This window comes from Canis aureus, chromosome 29, assembly GCF_053574225.1.
Source record: "Canis aureus isolate CA01 chromosome 29, VMU_Caureus_v.1.0, whole genome shotgun sequence".
Lineage (NCBI taxonomy): Eukaryota > Metazoa > Chordata > Mammalia > Carnivora > Canidae > Canis > Canis aureus.
The window spans coordinates 9,622,079-9,649,047 of NC_135639.1; the positions used below are offsets into that span (position 1 = coordinate 9,622,079).

The 26,969-nt window shown below is 37.6% G+C and overlaps 1 protein-coding gene across 15 annotated transcripts in view; it reads left to right on the top strand.

Annotated features, from left to right (window-relative positions):
* The window catches only part of ATE1 (arginyltransferase 1), a 165,388-nt gene that overhangs the window by 42,976 nt on the left and 95,443 nt on the right, over positions 1-26,969 (top strand). For 11 of the 15 annotated variants that reach the window (XR_013367741.1, XM_077877384.1, XM_077877382.1 and 8 more), the window contains one exon: positions 2,567-2,599. The exons of the other annotated variants lie outside the window; for them this stretch is intronic. Coding sequence is in view for 10 of the 11 variants with exons in the window: in XM_077877384.1 (XP_077733510.1) it covers positions 2,567-2,599 (33 nt within the window). In the remaining variant the exon portion in view is untranslated. The remainder of the gene's footprint in view (positions 1-2,566; positions 2,600-26,969) is intronic. 15 annotated transcript variants of the gene reach the window in all.

A 26,969-nucleotide genomic window follows, 5' to 3' on the forward strand; every position in this document is an offset into this window, starting at 1 on the left:
TAAATATTAAAATAGGATCTTTCCCTTAAACCTATTAACTATGCCCATAACACTATATTTTTTAAATGGCCCCATTAGAATAACTATGTTAGAAAAGTGGTATTAATGGACACTATGGACTGGGGCCATAGTCTTTTTTGTTGTGTTGTAACAGCAACACTGAGCCATTTTTAAACTGATCAGACATTTGGATGGTATTTGTTAGAAGGCATCTATTTCTCTTGTCAGTTACAGTGTATGTACAAAATATATTTTACAATTAATTTGTTTTTTTATAGTTCTTTTTCGAGGTATTACCACTTGTATTGAATATGTGTGTAATTTCACAATGAAAATTTACTAAGTAACTGAAGGGAAGTAGCAGTGGGTTTTCTGGTGCACTAATCAAGAAGCAGCATTTTTGGATCTCTTCATGTCCTTTGAATAGGAAGTGAATGTGCGCCTTGTGATTTGTTATTTTGTTTTTACTGCTTTGGGAATTGAGAACTTTTACTTATATACTTCATGTTTTGGCAGCTTTAGGCAGTGCAGGAATTTTTAGGTCTATTTTGAAAAAGCTGTGACAGGAATGTTATATACACACATGACAGAGATGTATGTCAGGCATTGGAACTGCAAGGAAACATTAGTTTTCCTGGAAAGTAATTATCTGCTTCTTTTTATTATTTAAAGTAACCTCCATCCTAACTGATAAATCAGTTACTGCTGAACCAGAACTACTTCTATGTTCTTCTTTGTTTTTTTAAAGATTTTATTTATTTTTTCATGAGCGACACAGAGAAAGAGGCAGAGACATAGGCAGAGGGAGAAGCAGGGTCCCTGTGGGGAGCCCAATGTGGGACTTGATCCCGGGACCCTGGGATCATGACCTGAGCCAAAGGGAGACACTCAACCACTGAGCCACCCAGGTGCCCCTACTTCTAAGTTCTAAAATATAATGTGTACTAGAGAGTTAACATGCACTTAGTGGAGAAAAGGGAAAGAAACTGAGCAAGAGCAGATTTCTCATTCTGAAATAAAAATTCTCCATACCTTTTGTTTTCCACTCTTAAAACTGGCTAGCCTTTTACTTGCCACTTTTTACTCCCAGGAGGAAGGGCCGAGATCCTCTCATGTTGGGCTACTATGAAAAGAATCCAAGATCACAAGGTTACACTTTAAGTTTTAACAAAATTAATTTGTTACATATCAGTATTATGAAAACTTAAAATGTTGGTAGATCTTGCACTTTCAGAAAGTTCTCTTAAAAAAAAAAAAGTTGCTTAAATATACCCTATTATCTAGGGCCTAAATGATACTAGTTAATTATAAGGCTTTAGTGTGTACTAGTAACATTTTACAAATGTATTTGCTTTAGTTTTGCGGGGAGAAAGTGCCGTACTTTTTAAACTTTACGGTAGAAAACTGGAAATCTTTACAAAGTAGAAAGTTATATAGTGAATCTGCATATATTCATCTCCTGTCCTCACCAGTTTAATATAATGGCCAGTCTTGTTTTATCTACACGCTATCCTACAATACTTCCTCCTGACCCCCTGGTGATTTTGAAGGAAATCCCAGACATCATGTAATTTCATTGAAAAATATTTCAATGTGTATCTCTAAAAGAGAATCAAATTATTTGTATTCCCTGTGAGTACTGGCTAGCTTTGTTGTGGAGAGGAAGTTCAAGAGCCCTTGGAAACAGGCCTGCTATTGCATTTTATTGTAGTTATTTCGCATTTAGAAAGATCAAGAGTTTATGCTACTTGGCTATTTTATTATTACAGTAACTCCCAAAGGATTTGAAATGTTGATTTAATAAATAACATCTAAAAAGCATTATGAATTATTATCATGAATATATATAGAGTTATGTGACAGTCCTCATTTCAGAGCAGTTTGCTTTGTTATTCATGGCTCCTTCCTACCCTGCCTAAATTTGTTTCCTTAATTAAATACTGAGAAACAGCATATATAACGCTTAGTTTCAGATGTTATTGTGTAAGCCTTGATATGTGTCAAAGAGGTAGTAGAATAAGGATGCATGTTGGCTGAGAAAGAGAAAGGGAGAACTGTCCGGGCACCAGTGTGTGTGGGGACTCCCCTTCTTTCACTCTTGCCTCAGCCAGCCTTCTCTCCTGGTCTTGATTTTTTATTTCTTGATTCCCCTTTGGTTTATATCTTTCCCTTCTCTTGGCTCTTACGTAATTTTGCTTGTGGCATTCATTGTCAGGAAGATTGCTGATTCCTGTCTTGGACTAATTATGTAGGGGTTGTAAGATGAAACCTTAAGAAATGAAAGCTTTTAGGACTAGCTTGTTGTGCTTTAATTTATTTTTATATAGAGTTTGTACAGATTTTATTTTTAAATAGCTGGATGCCAACTATGGGCTAGATAGAACTTTTCTGTACTCTGGATAAAAACTATACAGTGAATCAAAAAATGTTAATTTTATAGACTTTAAGGTTTACTTTAGATGCTGTTATTGAAAAAATACGTAACAATAATTTTTCTTTTTTTGTTTTCTTTTGCTGCTCATTTATTGGATGAAACTGATCCTGATATTTAAATGTGACTCTACAGTTCACAAGGTTCCTTTGCAGCTCACCTCTGGAGGTAAGAGTTGACTCTCTGACTTTAGTACTAGAATCACTACTCGGACATCACTATTGGTATGTTTTGTTAGGCATTTATTTGGTATTTAGAGGTGTTCGTTTTGTTTTAACACATCCTCTTTGATAATGGTAATGAGATGAATACAGACTTTTTTTAGAATAAGAATTGTTCTAAGTTACAGAGCTGCTCACCTTCATAACAGGTCATTGCTTCTTTTTAAGGACATTTTCTTTTTTTTAAGTAAACTGAAATCAGTCTTGCATTATAAAGAGCCTTATTATGTCTGCTTCCTTCATAACTGTTTGACACTAGCCTTATTCTGTCTTAATGGCCCTGGTATTAAAAAAAAAAAATGGCCCTGGTATTAAAAAAAGGGAGGGGGGAGGGGGGGTGCCTGTTGTCAGGCCAGTTTCATTTGGTTTGGGAGCACTTTTTTTTTTTTTTTGAAAGATTTTATTTGAGAGAGAGTACTAGCCTGGAGGAGGGAGAGGGAGGGAGAAACAGACTCCTTGCCAAGCAGGGAGCCCAATGAGGGACTCAATCCCAGGACCCTGAGATCATAACCTGAGCTGAAAGCAGATGCTTAACCTACTGAACCACCCAGGTGCCTGAGAGCACTTTTTCAGACCCCTGAATTGATAAGGCAATAGCATAAACTATTACTGAGCTTCTCTTAAGCACAGGTGTGCTCCCTCCCTCTGTTTCTCTCTCTCCCTCTTCCCTCTCCTCCCCCACTCCCCTCCTCTCCTTTTCCCTCGCCCTCTCTCAGTGCTACATTTACTTTCACCTTGAATCCTCATAATGGTTCTGCAGTGTAGAGCTGAGACTCCAGTGATAACATTGTGAGATAAAGATACTCAGGAAAACTGCTGACCTGTGATTTGACACAAGATGGATGAGGCTTTGAGGAAGGAGGAGGAAAGAAGGGGGAGTGAGAGAGATGCTTGCACTCAGAACCAAATCTCAGTTTTAGAGCATGCCTTCCCTTACTGGACACAGTTGGGCAAATCACAACTTCCCTGAGCCTGGGTTTTTTATCTTTAAAATGCAAATGATAAGTCTTACCTCCCTAATGAAGCAGTGGACATGGCAGCATTTTTAAAATGCTACTCAGGGTACCTGGGTGGCTCAGGCTCAAGTCTTAATCCCAGGATCATGAGTTCAAGTGAGTTCAATAAATAAAGTGCTACTCAAAACCTTAGTAATATTTTTTATTTTCCTCTTGGGCTGCACTGAAGCCCCGGGTGATCAGACACTGTTCTCTGCCTTTCCATTGTCCTTCCTTTTGCTTCTGCTTATTTCACTTTAAGTTCCTATCCCCTGTTTCCAACTGGTTCAAATCCTATCCCTCTTCAGGTTGAGCCTTTGTCCACTGCCACACCCTTCTGCAACTCTCCACACACACTGCTTCTGTAACACTGTACTCATGTGATTTTTTTTGAAACATTGTGGGTTTGTGGTGTAAACCAAGTTGGCACATTGAATACTCTCAGAGGTCAGTTTGATGATTGCCAAGGGAAAACTGTACCATCCAGGTTTGGTTACATTTTCTAAATATCCAGGATCAAGAGGGAAACAAAGCTATGTTTAGAGGGACTTGGGCTTTGAAATGATGGAGGCTTGCTTAGCCCATGAGCAATTTCATTTTTCCTTTAATCTAAAGATGGAATTGGTAATACTTTATAGTTATTTTTTTTAAGATTTTATTTATTCATGAGAGACGGAGGTGGGGGGAGGGGGCAGAGACCCAGGCAGAGGGAGAAGTAGGCTCTATGCAGGGAGCCCGATGCGGGACTCGATTCTGGGACTCCAGGATCATGCCCTGGGCCGAAGGCAGGTGCTAAACTGCTGAGCCACCCAGGGATCCCCTACTTTATAGTTATTAAGATGAAATGAGATAGTGTGTGGTAAGCACTAAGCACAAATCCTGTCACATAAAATTTTAAATAAAGTTTAGTGCAAAAACAAGCGAACTAAGAAATTTGAAGACAGTATAAATTATACAACTGCTCTTTAGTTGATGAAGCATTTTTTTAAGCATAGCAGAATGGGAAGTATCACAGAGAAAAGGATGGAAAAATAAGATTTGCTTCTGTTAAAAATCCTTAATTTTGTTCATAAAAACATATAGTTAAAAGGCAGTTTGGGGAAAGTATAACAAGGTTATTATACTTCAAGATCTTTTGGAGTCAATTTTAAAATGTTTTATTTTTTTCCCCACAATTTTTGGTTGAATTTTATGAGATAGTTGATGTGGTGAAATACAAATGGTAGTAAATGTTTTAAGAATTAACCTTGTAAGCAAAGAAGTGTAGTTTAAAAGAACAGTGGTAAATGTTTGCTTACCTGTTAAGATAATCTTTTTTTCTTTTTTTACAAATGCTTGGGAAGATATGGGATGAGTTGTTTTTATACTTTATCCTTTACAGAAATCAATTTTGTCATCTACGTTTAAGACCCTATATAAATTCATACCTTATGGGTTGTGTGCTGGAATAATTCTAAGAATCACTGCCAGAGAAATAAAAGTGGGGACAAAACTTATGTAAATGTTTATTATGGCACTATTTATAATGGCAAAAAATTTATAAAGTCTAAATGTCCAACAGTAAGAGGTCAAATAAATAATGGTACAGAAAGCCATATTATCAACAGAACACAGTACAGCCATTAAAATGGGGATTATGCATATACTTAAGTACCTGTTGATGAAGAAAACAGTGTGAAATACTTTTGCTATATTGAAATAGAAGTAGGATGCAAAATTATACATGTAGATCTCAATTTAAAAATAATTAAAACATGCAGAAACCAATTAAGAAGGAGATACACAAAATGTTAAATTGTTTCACCCTTTGCTCTTCCATGAAGGAGCCACAATGGGGAGAAGAGATACCTTGGTAGGTTTTTGGTGGTGGCTTTTGTAGTCAGTGTTTGAAAAGTACATCAGGCAAGGCTCTGATTGTTGAGCAAACAGGATCTAGTCTTAGGGGAAAAAGATGGAGAGGAATTGCAGGAGCTTAGGTGAAGGGAATGACGATAAGGTTTCAGCAAGAGCTTTGAGGAATAACCAGGAAGAATGGTTTTGAGTGGAAGACATTTGGGCTGGATTGGCTTACCTGGACATGGAGTGAATAAGGAGGCTGGAGCTTGATGTCCACTGCACCACTGGGGCAATATTACCAAACAGTGGCAAAGATCCTTCTAAATAGACCTCACTTAATAGACTTTTCTCAAATGTGAGCCCAATGAGAGAGGACCCTGTTTTTCTTGCTTCCTTGTGTTTCTGATTTTAGTGTAGTAAAGTAGTACAGTGGAAGCACTGGATAAGTATTTGATGGATGGATGGATAAGCTAGGGCTGAGGCTGAGGCTGCAGGAGTCAGCCAAAAACACACAAGGCCTAGTATTTATGTTTCAATATAGTCCTAGCACGACTGTATTAAGATGAGGATCATTGTCTTTTTCATGTTTGGATGCTCTTGGGTGTAGATAGTGCTTGGAGTTTACCAACTGTACAGCCAGAGTATATCAAACAAATGTTTTTTTACTTACATCTGGCTAAATATTGGGACTGTATGTATAGAAGCTTTAATCTTTGGTGAATAGTAGAGGGAAAGTATGATCAAATTGTAGTGATCTCGTCATTTTCTCTCTGATCTGCTTTCTCCATTTGATGATCAGGAGTTGTTTTACCTTTGTTACAGATCTCTCTTCTTACTGAGCTTATGGACATAGGGCAAAATGAGAGATGACCAATGTGCTTTTCTTTGCTTGAAGTTTTTGAGAACTCCTTTGAGGGCTTTCTGTTGAAATTTTTTTAGTCCAGAGTTTTTCAGGGGCTGCCTGATAGTATAGGTAGTGGCTGCTACCCCTAAACTTCCAACAGCACTGAACTCAGGATTCTATTCCTTTGCCACATCACAGTCTGAGAGCCAAAACAAAGCCAAAGCAGGAGAGTGTTAGGAGTCCCAAATGTTTAATTTTGCCATTGAGCTTGTATTTTAGCTGGGGAAGGTAAATACCCAAACACCTTCCCTGATTGTGATTAAAAGAAAAATAATTCTGGTAGAGACTGTAAAATATGTGGGACTTGCAGTTGAAAATGAAGAATACTTTAAACTTCACTTTGTCCACAAACTAGTATGAATGAACCATGTCCCTTTGTTGTAAGTCCTAAATAGTTAACCGCCACATGAATCTAACGAAATTGTCAGGTTATAGTAATTACATCAGTAATTTGATCTGCTGTCATTTGAATGGAGCCATGTGTGGAAAGTCAGTTACTTCCCTCTGTGGGGCTGACCCCTTTACATTCCTGTAAGCTGAAGACTAATAGAGCTCATTAAGCTTTATGGGAAAAGAGCTTTTATCACCTCGTCAAGTCAGGCAACATATTTCCATTATATTCCTAATTTCATGTGACTCTGTGGCTGCTGATGTGCACTTCCCTGCTAGGTTTACATCGGACCTCTCCCTTACGGACATTTTTATTGACATTACTAAGTCTGAATTACATTTTGTGTGGCACCGCCTACAGATGTCTTCAATTAAATGTAGGTAAATAAAGGGGATTATATATCAGAGGCTAAAAGATTCTTGAAATTCTCTTCCGAATCAGACTTTGCCAGCCACTCCAGTAGGGTGCAGTCTTGTCGGCATTTCGGAGGTGGAGATCTATAGGAGAGGTGTTTGTAAGACATTTCACCATATGTGAATGTAGGTGGCTTAGGTTTCTGTTCAGGTATGTCCTTCTATTCTTTCTTTTTTTTTTTTTTAATTTTTATTTATTTATGATAGTCACAGAGAAAGAGAGAGAGAGGCAGAGACACAGGCAGAGGGAGAAAGCAGGCTCCATGCACCGGGAGCCCGACGTGGGATTCAATCCCGGGTCTCCAGGATCGCGCCCTGGGCCAAAGGCAGGCGCTAAACCGCTGCGCCACCCAGGGATCCCCCTTCTATTCTTTCAAATCAGTTAAAATCTTCATTCAACAGGTATCATAACAACCTATCGAGATGTTAGCACCTGTGGTGGATGGGTGCTGTGCTAAGCTCTTTGCTTATGTCGTTTCAGTTCTCACACAGAGAATTTTGTAAGGCAAATTGAGTCCAGAGAGGTACATTGGTTAAGCTCAACATCACAGCTATTGATATATGGCAATAATAGCAAGATAGAAAGGAAAAAATGGAATAATACTGCTATAAGATTTTTTAAAGTTTTAATTCTAGTTAATATATAGTGTTTTATTAGTTTCAAGTGTACAGTATAGTGGTTCAGCAGTTCCATACATCGCCCAGTGCTCATCACGACAGGTGCCTTTCTTAGTCTCCATCACCTGTTTTGCCCCCTTCTCCCTCAGTAATGCTATAAGATTCTTGCACTACATGAAGCAATGAGTTTGAGGTATATTTTGTAAACCCAAGAGCAAGATTTCTCAAGCTTGGCACTATTGACATTTTGGATAGGTTAAATCTTTCTTGTGGATACTATCCTGTGCATTGTGTGATGCTTAGCAACATCTCTGGCTTCTACCCAATAGATGCCTGTAGTTCCCTCCCCCTGAATTGAAACAGAATGTCTCCAGACTTTGCCAATGTTCCATAGAGGTAAATTGGCTCCCTGTTGAAAAACCACTGCCCTTGAGCAGCCTTAAAAACGGTGATAGTTGATTATCCAGTAGTGGAGATAATTGCCATGATAACACGTTTTTAGTTTCATGAAAGGCAGAAAAAGGAGAGGTGAACAAAGAACAAGTGAGACAAATAGAAAGCAAATAGCAAGATGTCCACTTAAAGCCAACCCTACTGATTACATTCAATATAAATTATCTGAACCAGAACTCTATGTTGACATGTTCTGTATCTATACTATCCAAAGTATGTATGTAGCTAGTGGTCATACATAGGTACTGAGCTTCTTAGTACCTATTCAAATTAAAATCTGAATTTTAAATTTTTAAGATTTTAGTAAATTTACATAGCCACATGTGGCCAGTGGCTATCCTGTTGGACAATACCTATCCAAACACTTCAATTAAAAGTCAGAGATTGTAATATTAGATTTAAAAAAAAAATCAAGGTTCACCTTAACTGTGTAGACATGGATCATTTAAAATAAAAAGGCCAGGGCAGCCTGGGTGGCTCAGCGGTTTAGCGTCACCTTCTGCCCAGGACGTGATCCTGGAGACCCAGGATTGAGTCCCATATCGGGCTCCCTGCATGGAGCCTGCTTCTCCCTCTGCCTGTGTGTCCCTGCCTCTCTCTCTCTCTCTCTCTCTCTGTCTCTCATGAATAAATAAAATCTTTAAAAAAAAAATGCCAGAGTAAGGTATACCATGCAGATGCTAATCATAAGAAAGTTGGAGTGGCTATATTTACATATTTGATGAAGTAGACTTCAGGGCCAAGGCTGCTATCTGAAAGGAAGAGGGACATTTCATGGTGATAAAATGGTCAGTTCATCATACAAAGGCATGGTAATCCAAAATGTGAGACACTTAATAATAGAGTCTGGGAATTCATGGAGCAAAAACCAGTGGAATTGAAAGGAGGAAAAGTCCAATCCACTGTTACAGTTGCAGACTTTAGGACGACATTCTCAATAGTTGACAGAACAATTGGAAAACTAGAAGGACTGTAGAAGATAGGAAAAACACTATCACACAGTTTTACCCCTTTGACCTCTGTTGAACACTATGCCCAACAATGATAAACTGCATATTTTTTTAGGTACACAGGGAACATTGACTACCATCAGATCAGATGCTGTCCCTCTATACAGATCTCAGCCATTGAAAAGGATTGAAATCATCTCTGATCAAAATGGAATTAAGTTAGAATCAATAACAAAAAGAACTTACAGCTCAGTAATAAGATAGACAATATAGTTTAAAAATAGGCTAAAGACTTGATTATATATTTCACCAGAGAAAACATGCAAATGGTTAATAAGTACAAGAGGAGATTCTCACCATCCACAAGGGAAATGGAGATCAAAGCCACAATGAGATACTACCACAAACCCACAAGAATGACCATAATCAGCAGAGAGTAGCAGGTATTGACAAGATGTGGAGAAACTGACAACCTTATTCATTGTGGTGGGATTGTTAAAACGGTAGAGCTATGGTTTTTCATTTCCTCAAAATAATGAAGATAGGGTTACTATATGACCCTAAAATATAGGAAAATGAGAATATACATGCAAACAAAGACTTGGATGTGAATGTTCATAGTAGCATTATTTATAATGGCCAAAAGCTGGAATCAATTTAGATGTCCATCACCTGGTGAATAGATAAATGTCCATCCATGATGGAATGGCAGCAGTAAAGAGGCACAAATTATGATACAGGGTACACCATGGGTGATCTTTGAAAACATTATGCGAGGTGAAAGAAGCCAGATACAGGAGGCTGCATATTGTGTTTCCATTTAAATGAATTACCTAAAAGAGGGGAATTTAGAGACTGAAAAAGCAGATTAGTGGAGTTTAGAGGTAGAAGTGGAGGGCTAACTGCAAAGGAGACTCATAGGAGTTTTGGGGGGTGATGGAGATGATCCCAGACTGTATTGTGGTGATGATTCCATAATTCTATAAATTTGCTAAAAATCACAGAATTTTACACTTAAAATGGGTGAATTTTATCATGTGTAAATAAAGCTGGGAGAAAAGAGTATATATCATTTCTTCATCTTTTAATTTCCTAAAATTTTATAGAAAAGATCTGATTCAGCTTGATATCTTGCTTCCTTACTGCATCCCTAGTTATTGTGTAGTGTTTGCAGTTTTAGTATTCCCCAAGATGCTTCCATTATATATTGAAATAGATATATTTTAAGGAATATTTAAATATTAGCTATGTGGTTAATACTCTTATTTTTAAATATTAGCCATTAGTATTTTTTGATAGCTTGTAAAACCATCTTTCCAATTTTTTTTTGAAGTTGAGAGCTATTTTGCTGCTTCTTGAAGCTCTATGATAGACTGAAGTAATGTGTACATTTGTGTGTGTGTGTGTGTACACCGATTGCAGGTGGCAGGGGCGGGTATCTACAAGTGTCCCTGCCCTGTAGCCAGTGGTGGCGCTCATTTTGCTGTCAAGGGAAAAAAAGACCCCTAGGAACCTAATCATTTCTTCAGTCTGTCAGCAAATGAAATATCATTGCTTAGAGTGGCTCTGGTAGATGTCAAGATATCTCCATTGGCCAGAATTTGGAAGAGGGAATGACTGTTACTCAAACTGGGTTCTGTAGAATTAAAGGGAGCTTGCAGAGGTAGCAGTGGAGGGGTGAACTGGAGAAGATTGAGCTGCTAGACTTGGGAAGGGAGTTAAAATAACTTTACCGAACAAGGAGGATGTAGATAGAGAGCTGCCCTGACCTGGATTGCCGTGGAGAGAAGGCTCGGAGGAGCATTGAGCTGGTGACCTGGGGAGAGCTTTCACCTGCTGTCTGGTCTGGACAGCCTGGGAGCACCAGCTACGTGTAGAGAGCCAGAACCAGGGCAGACAGAGCTATCTGAATGGGGGCTAGATTTCAGAGAATGGTGGTCAGGCTGCTATTGGTATTGAGTAATTAGAAAAGGAAAGCTAGGCTGTGGTTTGATCCACTGGGGGGAAGGGAGATACAGGTGAGGGGTGTTGTTTTTCTTGGTTACATGGGTTGGGAAAGAGTCATGTAGTTTTGCTGTAGAATTAGGCTGAGTAGTGTTGGGCAGAGGCACCAGTTAGAATTCTGGATCCAGATTCCCCAACTCATTGGGATTATCATTTGATTGCCCTCCCACTCGGTTAGGTCTGAAGACTTTTGGGCAGTTGGGGCTGGGCAGGACTGCTCCTCAAGCCACTGAATGTAGATCAGTGAATTGAAGACGTTCCTATTTGCCCTCTATTCAGCTCATTAAGTAGGGCTTGAACATCTTTTGTATGATAGTTGAAATAGTATTCCCTGGGCTCACACAGGCACTCAGTAAGTATTGGGTGAATACATGAACTTACTTCCAGTTTGTTTTTGAATATCACATGATAGTTGAACCAATGTTATTTGAAACCTTATGTTTTACAGTGAAATTGTATAAACTGGAAATCTTTTTTGGAAACCAATCTCCTATGATAAAAATATCTAAATTTATTCTGAGAATAAGAGAAAGTGTACTAGGATAGAAAACCAGATCTTAAAGAGAAAAATGCCATAAATTTCCTCGTTGAAGATTATTCTGGCAAGGGACTTAAATTAGTTTAGGCAGCTTACAGTCACAGTCCATTCCAGATACCTTTTTGCCAGGTCAGTCTTCCTTTAGCAAGTAGTGGTTTTCACTATTATGCCAAAGATCCTTCAAGTGTGTTCAAAATTAGGGTCATCTGCCTTGACGATTTTCATTACCCATTAACTGTGCATGAGTGCTTCAGAAAATGTTTGAATGGTAAATCCTGGGGTGGATTAGTTTCCATGGGGATGTCAGTCTTGTTTGATGTTTGCAGTCATTCAGTTCTAAATAAAAATATCAGTTTGGGTTGTCACTGGGGAATGCTTTTCCCCTCTGTAAGAAACACTGGAAAAGCAAGTCTAGAGTGATATTAAGTTTCATTAAGATAGTAACTCTCAATCCTAAAGTGTTTGTTGTAGTGTTCAATAAATATTGATTAATCTGTGGAATTGTGAAGTTGAGATTCTGTTACTTTTCCTTGTAAGCATTTTATGGTGCTTCACAAAAAATCTTTTTGTTGGATTGTTAGGATTTCAAAATACAAGGAAATGTCAAAGTAAAGAAAACAGTTAACAGATTAACATCATAATTCTTATACATTTGTGCAGTAGAAATGAGAAAATCAGTTCCTTATTTCTGTCATACTTATTAAACACATTTACTATAAGTCAATCATTCTTTAATGATTTAAGCTCTGTACAATTCAAATTTTTGCTATTGCAGTGCTTCTGGTTTTAAGTGGTAGACATTCAGGTAAACTGTTTTGCTTGCTTTGAAGCACTTCGTATCTTAAGAATTATGTCACTGAGAAATACATTTCTTGATTTCTTTGGCTTAGTAAATTCCAAAATATCTTAACTCATTACATTAGATGGAACATATTACTAGATTGTGATTATATTCTGACACGGGACACCACAGAGGCGGCATCCAGTGAGAAAAACACTGAACCAAAAGTTGAGAATTTGAGATTTGGGTCCTTATCATTCCTCTGAGTGGGTCTTGTGACCTTGAACAAGCCCAGCCCTCATTTTTCCACTTATAAAAGAGTAAGGTATCTCCGATGAAGAGCTCCCTCAAACTGAGTGAACTTAGCCAACATTTTAACATATTTTGTACAGTACTCTTGAACAACACAGATTTGGACTCTGGATCCACTAATATGTGAATTTTTTAATAGTACAATACTGTAAATGTATTTTCTCTGTATTAATATTTTATTATCTCCAGCTTCATTGTAATAACAGTGTATAGTACCTATAACACAGAATGGCTGTTTCTGTTATCAGACTTTCTGTCAGTAGCAAGTTTGTTAGTAGTTAAGTTTTTGGGAATCAAAGGGTTATTCGTGAATTTTCAGCTGTGCTGGTGGGGGGTGGGGTTGATGTCCTTACCTCCATGTTGTTCAAGGGTCAACTATAGCTACTTTAGAGACGCAAGCATTATAAACTAAGCAAACAAAATATACGTCCCTCAACTTACAACTTGCTCTAGTCCCTCTGGTTTTGTCTTTCTCTGTGCTTTATTATGTTCTGCAGCAAGCTGACATTTAGAACAATTCTACTTTCTCTCTTCTATAAAAAACAAGTATGCTATTACCTTGCATACCCAAATGTATATCTCTTATTTTTGCCTTTAATATGGTACATATGAATCATATCTTTTTATAAAGTGATAGCTTTGGGTTCTCAAAACTAGGAGGTAGGTTCATTGAGAACTACCTATTTATATAAGCATTTTAGCAGACTGGGAAAGCGTATAAATACAAACATCACCAATTTCTTTTTTTTTAAGATTTTATTTATTTATTCATGAGAGACACAGAGAGAGGCAGAGGGAGAAGCAGGCTCCCTGCGGGGAGCCCGATGCGAAACTCGATCCCAGGACCCCAGGGTCATGCCCTGAGCCACTCAGGTGTCCCAAACACCACCAATTTCTTAGGCATCTCTTTTCCAGTGTCTCAAAGTGGCAAAGATGAATGTGTTTGTTGACATGACCCAAAGATACAGTCATTCTATAGCATATATAAATAAGCAGGACAAGTTTATAAATATTAGGTTCATTGTTTTAGTGTTCATTCTTATTTAGAATCTACTTAATTATCCAAAGGTTGTTCATTATGTTTTCTGATTTATATTAATCCATATTTTTAAATTAAGACTCTTAGAAGTTATGTTTAAGCTACCATAAAACATAATATATAAAAATGTTTGTCAGTTGCTGAGCATTACTAGTCATTAGGGAACTACAAATCAAAACCACAATAAGATACCACCTTCATACCCAGTGAAGTTAGGAAGTTAGTTGCTGTACTGTTGACTGTTATCAACAGTACAGCAAACATAAATGTTGGCTCGGATGTGGAGAAATTGGAACCTTTGTGCATTGCTCATAGGCATATGTATGGGTGGCGGTTCCTTAAAAATATTAAAAATCAAATTACCATATGATCCAGCAATTTCTCTTCTAGGTATATACACCCAAAAAAATTTAAATTAGGGACTCCCAAGAATTACTGTAAACCAGTGTTTGTGGAGGTGTTGTTCACAATAGCCAAAAGGTAGAAGCAACACAAGTGTCTATGAACAGATGAAGAGATAAACATAGTATATGCATACCATGGAATATTATTCAGCCGTAAGGAGGGAGACTGGCACATGCTACAACACATGGATGGACCTTGAGGACATGTTAAGTGAAATAAGCCAGTCACAAAAAGGCCAATAGAGTGTGATTCTGCTTACCTGAAGTAGCTTAGAGTAGGCAAATTTCAGAGAGAAAAAGTAGAACAGAGGTTCTAGTGGGGAGTCACTTTTCAGTGGATACAGAGTTTCAGTTTGGGATGATGAAAAAGTTCTGTGGGTAGAGAGTGGCCATGATTGCACAACTTGTGAATGTACACTCAGTGCCCCTGAATTGTACACTCAAAAATGCTTAAAATGGTAAATGTTATATGTATTTTACCACAATTGAAAAATATTTTTAAACATCAGAACTATAACTTAATTCAGTTAAACACAAATTTACACGTTTCAGAATCATGAGCATTATGTAGGAATGATGTTAACGTTTTGATTAATAAACCAATGAGTGTTTTGGAAATTTAAACTATGATCTTTATTAGAAAACCATCAAAGATTATTTTTTATTTTTTTTAAAGATTTTATTTATGAGAGAGAGAGAGAGAAGAGAGAGGGAGGGGCACAGACAGAGGCAGAGGGAGAAGCAGGCTTCATGCAGGGAGCCTGACTTGGGACTTGATCCCGGATATCCAGGATCACACCCTGGGCTGAAGGCGATGCTAAACCGCTGAGCCACCCAGGCTGCCTCAAAGATGATTTTTTAAATCTATTCATATATTGTACCTAATCTAATAAATCAGAGAAAAGACATGCCTTTATTTATTTTTTCTTTTTTAAGATTTTATTTATTTGAGAGAGAGCATGAGTGGGGTGGGCTGGGGCGGGGCAGAGGCAAAGGCAGAAGCAGACTCCCCGCTGAGCAGGGAGCCCAACATGAGGCTTAATCCCAGGACCCCAGAATCATAAACCGAGCTGAAGGCAGATGCTTGAAAGACTGAGCCACCCAGGTGCCCCCCTTTTTTTTTCTTCCTTAAACCAAAATTATTAAGCCAGTGTGATTTATTTTAAAAATGTTTCTGAGCTAGCAGTTTCTGTAAGGATTCATTTTCTGTGAATTTGGAGAATACTTGATTTATATAAATGTTTGTTTATATCTATGAATCAATTTTACAGAGCTCCTCCAATAAGGAGACCTGATAGTATGATTCATTTATACCCTCTGAAGGTAGGAAAATGTTTCCCATACAATAAGAAATAAAGACTTTTCTGAATCACAAATTCACAGATACTTCATAGCTCTGAGCTCCAGTCCTACAATGTGAGCTACAGGTCACAAGTAAACAAACTCCTTGGTTTAGATCTCCAAAAACTATTCTCTTAATTGATTGAACTCACAAATATACAGACCAAAACAACTAATAAACCAGAGTCTCTGTCTTCTTTCATTCAAGAGAGAATAGATCTATATCATTCATCCAGCAGACCATAAACCAAATCTATTACTGCCACTAAGGGGGATAACTTACTGGTTGTAGGAGAACCAGAAACAAAAACAAAAGCACAGACTTAGTGGAGAGGGAGAAAAAGACAGAGAAATACAGCAGCGTTGGAGGTCTGTTGCTCCATGGGAATGTCTTTTGAGAGTTAAGAGAAGACGAGGCTGGGCCTCACAGACTGTGAGGGCACTTGTGTGTTTCTTAGCTCCATTAAGTCTTCATTTGAGCTTCTCAGTAGGTCACCTCCAAAACTGTTAAACTACATTTTCAGAAAGATATAAGCATGATACTCATACACATAGAGCATTGAACACATGTCAAATTTTATTTGATTCGTTATTAGTGCAAGAACCAGTAATACATTAGAACTGGTCCATGGAGCATTTGTGAAACTTGAGATATATATATATTATATATATATTATATATATATGTATTATATATATTATATATATATAATACACACAATTTAATAAGAGGTTGAGATGAGATTGCTAAGTTAGATAAAAACAACTGATTACTGAGCTACAGAGCATTAAACTATAACTTTTTGGGTTACTTGTTCCACTGGACAGAAATCTATAAGTTAATCTCTGCCCCAACCAAATTGTAAAATAACTCAGTCAATAGAAAATCAAGCCCAGAGCTGCACTTTAAACCATAAGAGACTCTTAACTCTAGGGAACAAACTGAGGGTCACTGGAGGGGAGGTGGTAACTGGGTGACGGGCAATCAGGAGGGCATGTGGTGGAGTGCGCGCACTAGGTGTTATATGCAAACTGCTGAGTCACTAAATTCTACCTTTGAAATTAATAAGACACTATATGTTAACTAAGTTGAATTTAAATAAAAACCCCCAGACATTTTTTTGGCCTATGTCAAATTTCAGATACCACCAGTTTCTTTTTAACACTAGTAATTCTTGAACCACGGTTTTCAAGTTCTTGATTATACATTAATGCATTTTTGCTAAAAGTATGGAAAACGAAGAAAAGAATATGTAACATCCAAGAACCCTGTGCTTACAGTATTGGATGTTTTTTCCCATCTTTTTATGTGTGTATATGCTATACACACATGTAGAGAGGGAAATTTTTCATATAGTTAGGATCATACATACCACTTTATATTCATTTAACTTGGAGAAATGTTTATCACGTTATTAAAAATTCTTGGTAAAAATGGTTTTTTACTATATAACAGTTCCTCATGTGAATATACTGTAATTAACTTATTTCATCTTACAGTTCTGTTTAATTTGGAAGTGAATTCGGAAGTGAATAAAGGTTGTCTTGGTATCAGCATCATGGACATAATAGGAGCTGATGAAAAATTTTTTAAGTTAGATGCTACTGGGCAGCCCGGGTGGCCCAGTGGTTTAGCGCTGCCTTTAGCCCAGGGTGTGATCCTGGAGACCCAGGATCGAGTCCCACGTCGGGCTCCCTGCATGGAGCCTGCTTCTCCCTCTGCCTGTGTCTCTGCCCCCCTCTCTCTCTTTCTGTGTCTCTCGTTAATAAATAAGTAAAATATTAAAAAAAAAAAAAAAGTTGCTACTTAGTTGTTTATTGAGATTACCAGCAGAAATCGAGGCAGTTGGCATATGTTGTTCCTCTTCAGTGACCAGCTAATCTTCATCAATTTAGAGATTCTGATGAAATTGAGGCATTTAGAGGTTTACCTGGTACTATATGGGCAACCAGAGAGAATTGTGTGACTAGCAACATCAGAAGAATTCTTCCTAACCTTAAGGCTATAAAAATTTTTCCATTTATATTATTTAGTAAAATTAGCTTTTATATGCTTGCTTTATGAGCAGAGAAAATATTGCTTAAGATACAGTAAAAGAAAATATTGTTACTTTTACATACTTTTTATTAGCATTATTTAAATGTAATTGTCTTCGAAATGAAATATACGTGGTGACTGGAAATAATCCTATCAGATTAAGGCAGCATAGACTAATTTTGGTTGTCTTATTACAGACTTAGCATTATTTAATTTATAACATATAACTAAGGTAATTGAATATTTTGAAGGTTATGATCAATGCATCCATCTCCTATAATATAAGATGGGTTGTAAAATGTCGATATCTAGCATGTATCACATCACAATTTATGTTACTGTCAGAATCAGCCACAAAAAAGAAAGACAAAATATTCCTTGGTGGTGGTGATTACAATGCCTGTTGATAGCTAAATCCACCAGGTAATGTTCCCAACTAGTTGAAGGCTGTGGTTGTCTTCTTAGGAGGGGAGATTTTGCCAGGGGAGCAAGGGCTTATTGGAAGCCGACCTTGTGTTAGTACCTTCTCTTACCACCCAAAGAGCTGACTGCCTGAGTGTTGAGTCAGTGAATGGAAGTGCATGGTAATGGAGAGGTCCCCTTGTCCTGGACATTTCGAGGAAAGTGGAAAGTTCTTTGGTGGGAGCTTCATGACCAATCACCATATATTTTCTCAGAATTGGCCCTTAAAGTATTTTAATTTCACATACTTTTAGACATAACTAGAAACAGGGCTAGACTCTTTTTCCAGGTAGATTGTCATTATATCTACCATATAATATAGTTATGAACCAGGAAGTGTGTTAAGTTAGTGGCCATCTTTAGTGTACTGATTGCCAACAAATTAGGAATTGGTTACATTTACTTTTTATTTTTATTTTATTTATTTTATTTTATTTTATTTTATTTTATTTTATTTTATTTTATTTTACATTTGATTTTTATTTATTTTTTTTTTTTACATTTGATTTTTAAATTACTTATACAAGACTGTGATATGTCCTAACTTTGAGTATTGCTATTTATATTTTCCAACTTAAATTCATTTATTTTCTTTAGACCATATTATTTCCAAATTTAGTTTGGATTTTTTTTTTTTTTTAAGATTTTATTTCTTTATTCATGAGAGGCAGAGACGGAGGCCGAAGGAGAAGCAGCCTCTGTGCAAGAAGCCCGATGTGGGGCGTGATCCTGGGATTTTCTTAGATGGAGGGGCACCTGGGTGGCTCATCAGTTGAGCATCTGCCTTCCGCTCAGGCGTGATCCTGGGTCCAGGGATTGAGTCCCACATTGAACTCTCTGTGAGGAGCCTGCTTGATTTCGGCTCAGGTCCTGATCTCCAGGTCCTGAGATCCAGCTCTGCCTTGGGCTCCTCCCTCAGTGGAGAGTCTGCTATAGATTCTCTCTCCTTCTGCCCCTCCCCCCATTCATGCTGACACTCTTTCTCTCTAAATCTTTTTAAAAATTTTTTAAAATCTTTAAAAAAAATGAATCTGAACTTCAGTGCAGTGTTTCATGAAAGTATTAACAAAAGAGAAAACAATTGCAAGAATAAGTTCTTTTAAAACAATGCAAACTTTTAATCAGGTGCGTAAAATGATTTCCTTTGGTGCCTCCATGAACTGTCATTTAAAAAAAAAAAAAAAAAAGGCAGGGGGACACCTGGGTGGCTCAGCGGTTTAGTGCCTGCCTTTGGCTCAGGGCATGATCCCGGGGTCTTGGGATTGAGTCCCACATCAGGCTCTCTGCCTGGAGCCTGCTTCTCCCTCTGCCTGTGTCTCTGCCTCTCTCTCTCTGTGACTCTCATGAATAAATAAATAAAATCTTTTCATGAGAGACACAGAGAGAGGCAGAGACAGGCAGAGGGAGAAGCAGGCTCCATGCTGGGAGCCCGACACGGGACTCGATCCCAGATCCCAGGACCGTGACCTGGACCAAAGGCAGGCGCTAAACCACTGAGCCACCCAGGGATCCCCAATAAATAAAATCTTAAAAAAAAAAAAAAAAAAACAGGCACTAATAGTTTAATTGTAGATTTTTGTGTAAACGAGTATAGTTTGGGAGGGGTACTTTTGAATGTTGTGGAAGGACAGAGCATATTCTACTCAAAATCCCTCAAGACTGTCCCTGTTACTGTCTTTGAACCTATGGTTCAGTCTCTCCAACAAATAAATATTGCCTTTGGTACCTGATGTGTGACTCCCGGTTTGTCTGTTCCTTTGAGTCTTAATAGTGTTTTTTCTTAAAGCATAAATGAGGTACATAGAGGCAGGTAGGTCAGGAGACAGGTATACTTTATCAGAGTATATATACAGCCATTTGGGGAGCAGTTTACCTAGAAGCTGAATTGGCCTATTAATATTGATGCCATTCCTACATAGTGCCTTTGATGTTATACTGCTGAGTTCACTCATCCATAAACTTTGCTATTCTTCTCTGGTGTTTAAGACATTTTTTCTTTTGTCTAGCCAGTGGTGAGCTTTATTATGTTTTTTCCTGTTATCAGCTAAATCCTTGAAATGGAAGAACTTCTGAGAAATAATTTTGTTTATTAATTCTTTCATATATCCAGAACTATGTGAAGTGCAAGCATGAGGAAAATAAATTGTTTATTATGTATGATAATATTATATATAAAGGTAAATATAAACAATATTAAATATTAATCATATCACTGATTTATGATGAAATTAAGATAGCTGCTATTAATTTGAATAGCTGCTGTTATAGGGGCTACCAGCATAATCTCACAGACATAATCTTTTAGGGTGTGCCATTCAGACCCTTTAAAACTAAAAGCAAAAACTGACCGAGATTTGCTCACAGTCTGTGAGGTGCTTTTCATTGTACGTTATCATTTTTTTTTCCACAATGACCTTTGAGGGTGAGTAGTAGTAGGATTTCTGTTTTAATAATGCAGAAATGGAGGGATGCCAGCTGGCTCAGTCGGCCTTAGAGCATGGGAATCTTGGTTTCACAGTGGTGACTTCAGGCCCCACGTTGGGCATGGAATCTACTTTTAAAAAAAAATGCAGAAAGAGGTATCTTTAAAAGTAGTTATTGCCTTGCTAAGGTAAAATAGCCAGAAAGTGTACAGTGGAATTAGGGCTCAAGTCCAGATACTTTGGTTCTAAATCCTGGACTCAAGTCACTGTACCCTCCTTCCTTTCTTTTTGTAGCTTAACAGTTTATAGTTTCCTTTGCTACCTGTGTTTTTAAAAATCCATTTATGTGAGTGCTTCTCAAAAGTGTCCTGCAATTCCTAGTGGTCCCTGAAGCCTTAGCAAGGGATCCTTGAGGTCAAAATTATATTTTATTGGCATTTTTCTCTCTCTTATGAGTTTATGGGGATGTTTTCCAGAAGCTACATGATGACAGCAAATGCAGAAGCAGATAGGAGATCCAGCTATCCTTTGCCAAACCAGACATTATTAAAGAGATTCTAGAAATGTAAATCAGTGCCATTTTTTTTTTTTTGCTAAATTTTTGTTTTGTTTTGGAAAATGTAGATATTTTTAATACTGTTATTTATTGTTATTTTTTAAAAATAACAAATACATATTTTTAAAAGCACAAGTTTTAATATCTAGTACAATAAATCTCTCCTGAACGCCTTATCTTCAATGAGCAAAATCTCCTTGCAAAGAATAGAGGGATTTGGAGACCAAGAAGTTTGAGAGCTGATGATTTACATGATACCCACATGCACATCTGTTACTCTCTTTCCCAAATAGTGTCTATTTTTCTGCATAATCTGTAATTGTATCACCTTCTGTGTTTTTAAGTAACAGTTGAAGAGTGTTAACAATGAATAGGCTTTGTTTTGGTTTGTTTTTGTTAACAGTTAATAGGCTTTAACAAAGTAAGAGGTTGAAGTTCCAAATATTAAAATAGGATTCTCAAGGCAGTCAGTAAAAAAGGACTAGTCAGTGACTGGATGCTGAGGGGCTGAGTGCCTGGGAGAAGGAAGGGAAGGGACTTTGTAAGATGTAGTTCTTTGACCTAGTGGAGGTGAGGGCAACAGATCTGTGTTAGCTGAAAATACATACATTTGCAAAAAAGATAATCTCTAGTTACTACTCATAAAAACCAACACGTATCCACATGATAGCATATTGAAGCATGTAGCATGATCAGCTTCAGTGAGTCTGGATCTCAAAGATATTGTTGAATGGGGAGACATAACCAGGAGTTCTGCTGATTTCTGATTTCACAGCTTTCCTTATTATTCTTTGTTTTTATCACCTTTGCTCTGTCCCTCAAATTTCTGTATTCTTTCCATGTTTTAGTGTTAGATAATTTGAGCTAAGGGATCTTATTTGAGGGAAAACCTGTTATGGCTGTTTTATGTCAGGTGGAAGGATAAAAAGTGATTCAGCAGATGTGTGTATGTATGTTCATGGATAACTACGAAGCATGGTAGTTAAATCAGTCAAGTTTATGGTATTGGAAACATGGTAGGCACTGAATTTTTTCCAAATTTTCCAGCCAGAAGTGAGTGATTTGGGAGCCCTGGCTGCTCCATCTCTTCACGGAGGGCCAAGGCAATCAGTAATTTAGGTTCACCTTCCGCCCATTTCCCAGAGCTGCCACGTACCTGTTGAAAAACTTGAAAGTATTGACTGACTTACCAAACTGAGAACCGTAAATCATTATTAACCAATAGTGCAGCGACCAGATGTATTATTTGAAAAAATAGCTTTTTCTCTGCCTTCACTTAGATTGTTTTCCACTTTTTAGATCTTTTTTTTTTTTTCTTTTTTTTAATTAGGTCAGTGAAACTCCCACAAGGGAAAAAAGGAAATCATTCATATTTTAATTGTCAGACATGTTGGGGGAAAAAAGGAATACAGCAAAACAAGCTTTAAGAAAATCTGTTGAAAGCCATGCATTGAAATACTTTGTTTTTTGTGTTGCTTTACTTACTAACTTGGATATCCTAGGGATATTTGAAAAGTGAGGATATTTAAATGTGTCTGATTAGATGATTTTCTTAAGATAGCATAAAAATAGCATTGGCCTAGGGGCTAGGATGCTAGTTTGTATGTCAGTTTACAGCTCCATGATTTAATGATCATTGTATTGCTTAATTGATTCCTGGATTTCTTGTTTCCTCATCTGTGCTAAATAGTGGGGGTCAGAGTAGATAGTTGTATGACTTATTCTTTTCTCAGTAATTATAAGGCAGCCCATGCTTCTATAAATAAAGAGTACTTTGCAGATGGAGGAGACCCTTGACTTCCACATGGATTGAGAGATCGGAATAATGCCGGTGGTAGGACACTGGTTGTGACAGGACTCCCAAGACAACAAACAGGTGAAGTAAATGGAAGGAGATTATTAAATGGGAGGTCCAGGGATTGAACAAAATGGTTAATAGTGGAACCGAGAAGGTAGTTACAGTTTGGAAAGGTTTCAAGTTTGTCCAGCCGGCAGGACTGATTTATTAGTTTAGGGGTTAACCTAAACTTTTGGTTATTACTGAGAATATGCCTATTAAGTCCCTACTTATTATGTCTTTGATAAATACATTTTTTAATGAATGCACGCATTAGATTTAATGAGTCCTAGAATGATGCACTAAATTGAAATTATAGAAGAATTTAGATTCATCTCAAAGTCATTCACTTAGCTTTTGACTTGGAGGCTTCCTGACATTTGACAGGCTCCACACCTTACGTAGCATAAACTGACAGCTTGTCTCTGGCTCCATGTCACTGCAGGGTTGCTCTCCTACACGATTATATTTAAAAGCAGGGAGCTTCATTCCTATGAGCCTCAGGGCTTGCTTAACATCTAAAAGATGGTTTTCATAAAATTCAGTGACATATAGGAATTTGGGTAGAATTACGTATTTGGAGCAGTCTGGCTTCTGAGACAGGTGATTCAACTTCAAGTTCATTAGCAATTTAGAGTATTGGTGTCAGTTCAGGTGTTATAGTTTTAACAGATGAATACTCTATCTTTTCTTTTTTCTTTTTTCTTTTTTTTTTTTTTTTTTTTTTGCTTCTGTTTGTTGCCTGTTCTCCTCAAACTGTATCTTTCTAGGGAGATAATCATGGCTTTTTATTTTATTTATTTATTTTTTTTTTTGAAGATTTTATTTATTTATTCATGAGAGACACAGAGAGGCAGAGACACAGGCAGAGGGAGAAGCAGGATCCCTGCAGGGAGCCCGATGTGAGACTCGATCCTGGACCCTGGGACCATGCCCTGAGCCAAAGGCAGATGCTCAACCACTGAGCCACCCAGGCGTCCCCAGTGGTGGACGCTCTTAAAAGTTTAAAAATACAGTTACTGCCCAAACAACATTTTAACTGTAACAGTGGAAGTTTTAGAAGTCACTGATACTACTAGCACCCATTTGCTGCTGTTATCTTGATCACCTGTGCAGTTACTCTTTTAACCCCTTTCCCGTACCTGTAGTCTTTGGAAGGGAGTTCCTATGTATAGCCACACTTCAGTAGAGTTATGTTCCTTACCTTTGGGGTAGAGTATCCACATAAACATTTTGGAATTCTTCTGCGTTGGAGTTTTGTCTTTCTTCCACATTCACTAATTTTTTAATCATATACATCAGTTTGGACTCATGGATATTTTATACTTTGAGTTATAATCTAGTACTACTTGATTTTGTTGCTCTAATTACTCCAGCTTAGGCTATTGGGAGCTCTTTTAGCTGTCCCCTCTGCCCCTTTGATAGAACCCCACCAGTGTGTGTGTGTGTGTGTGTGTGTGTGTGTGTGTTTAAGTATTGTCTTACTTTTTGACACTACAAGATGAACTAGGCTGGGGGAACCTGAGTGACTCGGTCAGCTGAGTGTCCAACTCTTCGTTTTAGCTCCAGTCATTATCTTGTGGTCCTGGGATTAGGCCCCAAGTCAGCCTCTGTGCTTAGTGTGGAATCTGCTTGGGATTCTCTCTCTCCGTCTGCCCTTCTTCCTGTTTGCTTGTTCTCTCTCTCCCTCTCTCTCTCTCTCTCTCTCAAACAAATCTTAAAAAAGATGAACCAGGCTTATCTTGTATATTTCCTGTCCCAGCCCTGGAATCAGCCATTTTCCCAAAGAGGCTTACTCCTTGTACTGCAGAGTGGAGAAACCAAGATTTGGGTGCTAGGCATGCTTGTTGCTAGTACGGTATTATTTCTTTAGGCCTTCTCATCTGACAGAGTAAAGAAATAATGTGTGCATACTAACTCTTATTGCATGAACATATCTTTAATATATATAGACCTAAAAATATTTCTGTATGTAACCAAATATTTCTGTATGCAACATGTAATTTGTTAAACTTAGTATAGTGGAGATTCATATGGAGACTCATGTTTCTAATTCAAATCTGCTACCCTGTGGATCATTCTAGCCTCTTTCCCATGCTTATCTGTGAATTTCCACTCTAAGAGTGAGAAACCTCCATTCATTTACAGTAGGCCTATGTATCAGTATCAGAATTGTTAAATGTAGTCTCATGTGTAAAACAACTTTATCAGGCAGATTTCCTTTTGCCTTCATATTTTTGCACCCCAAAAGTTACTGAACTCAGCACCTTTCCCCTCCCAACCTTTTTCAGGCAAGTTGCTTCTTATCTCTGTAATACAGTTAGATTCTCATGTCATCTTTCTGTTCCTTCCTGGGATCCCTTAATTTCCTAAATGATTTTCTTTTAGTTTGCATCCATTAAGTCTCTCTCTCTCTCTCTCTCTCTGTCGTAAAGTTGCAAGTTTTGATAAGTGCATAATGTCACATATTTGCCAGTAGAGAATTAGAATAGTTTCATCTGAAAGTCCCCGTGCTTCATCTATTCATCCTGCCTCCAGATCCCCCACACTCCTGGCAACCACTGATTTTTTTTTTCTTTTTACTGTCTCTATAGTTTGCCTTTTACAGGATGTATTTGGAATGTAGGTAGGTAGCATTTTCAGACTGACTTCTTTCACTTAGCAATATGCATTTAAGGTTTCTTCATTTTGTGTATTTGTGGCTTGATAGTTTATTTCTTTTGATTGATGAATAGTATTCCATGTATCATGGTTTGTTTATCACTTATAGAAGGATATCTTGATCACTTCCAGTTTGGGGTAATTATCAATAAAATTGTTATGAACATTTGCATGCAGGCCTTAGTTTTGTGTGACCTAGGTTTTTAGACAAACTGGATAAATACCTAAGAATGTGATCACTGTTTTATATGATAACACTAGGTTTAGCTTAGTTAGAGACGCCCAAACTGTCCTCCAAAGTGTCTGTACCATTTTACATTTCATTATCAATGAATAAGAGTTCTGTTGTTCCATATCCTGGCCAGAATTTAATATTCAGGTTTTTGGATTTCGGCCATTCTAATAGTTGGATAGTACTATCTCATTGGATTTTTCTTTTTCCTTTTCAGTTCCCTAACAAATGATGTTTGAGCATCTTTTCATATGCTTATTTGCCACCTGTACATCATCTTTGGTGAGGTGTTTGCTTAGATACTTTGCCCAGTTTTTAATTGGGCTATTTGGTTTTTTTACTGTTGAATTTTAAGAGTCTTTCTTTTCTTGAATACCAGTCCTTTATCCAGTACATGTGTTGTAATTTTCTCCAGTCAGTGGCTTCACTTTTTATTCTGTGTGCTTCACAGAGCGGTTTTTAATTTTAATGAAGTCCAGCTTGTCAGTTATTTCTATTGTGGATTGTGCTTCTGGCATTGTATCTAAAAACTCATCACAAAACCCAAGGTCACCTAGATTTTCTCCTACATTATCATTTAGAAGTTTTATAGTTTTGCATTTTACATTTAGGTTTATGGTCATTTTGAGTTAATTTTTTGAAAGATGTTAGGTCTGTGTCTAGATTTAGAGTTTTTTTGCATCATTTGTTGTAAAGACTGTCCTTTCTCTATTGAACTGTCTTTGCTTGTCAAAGGTCAGTTGGCCATATTTACATGGGTCTGTTTCTGGGCTCTCGATCATGTTACAATGTTCTACTTATCTGTTCTCTTACCGGGATCATCCTGTCTTGATTATTGTCACTTTATTGTTTTTCATCTTTTTTTTAAAATTAATTTTTAGAGCGAGCACAAGTGGGAGGGGCAGGGAATGGAAAAGGGAGAGAGAATCTCAAGTGGACTCTGCACTGAGCACTGAGCACAGAACCCAATGCAGGGCTCAGTCTCATGACCTAAGCAGAAGCGAGTCTGATGCTTAATGGAGTTGGCTACGCTGGTGCCCCAGCTTTATTCTAAGCCTTGACATAAGGTAGTGTCAGACCTTTGACTTAATTCTGCAGTATTATGTTGGCTATTTTAGTTAGGTTTTCTG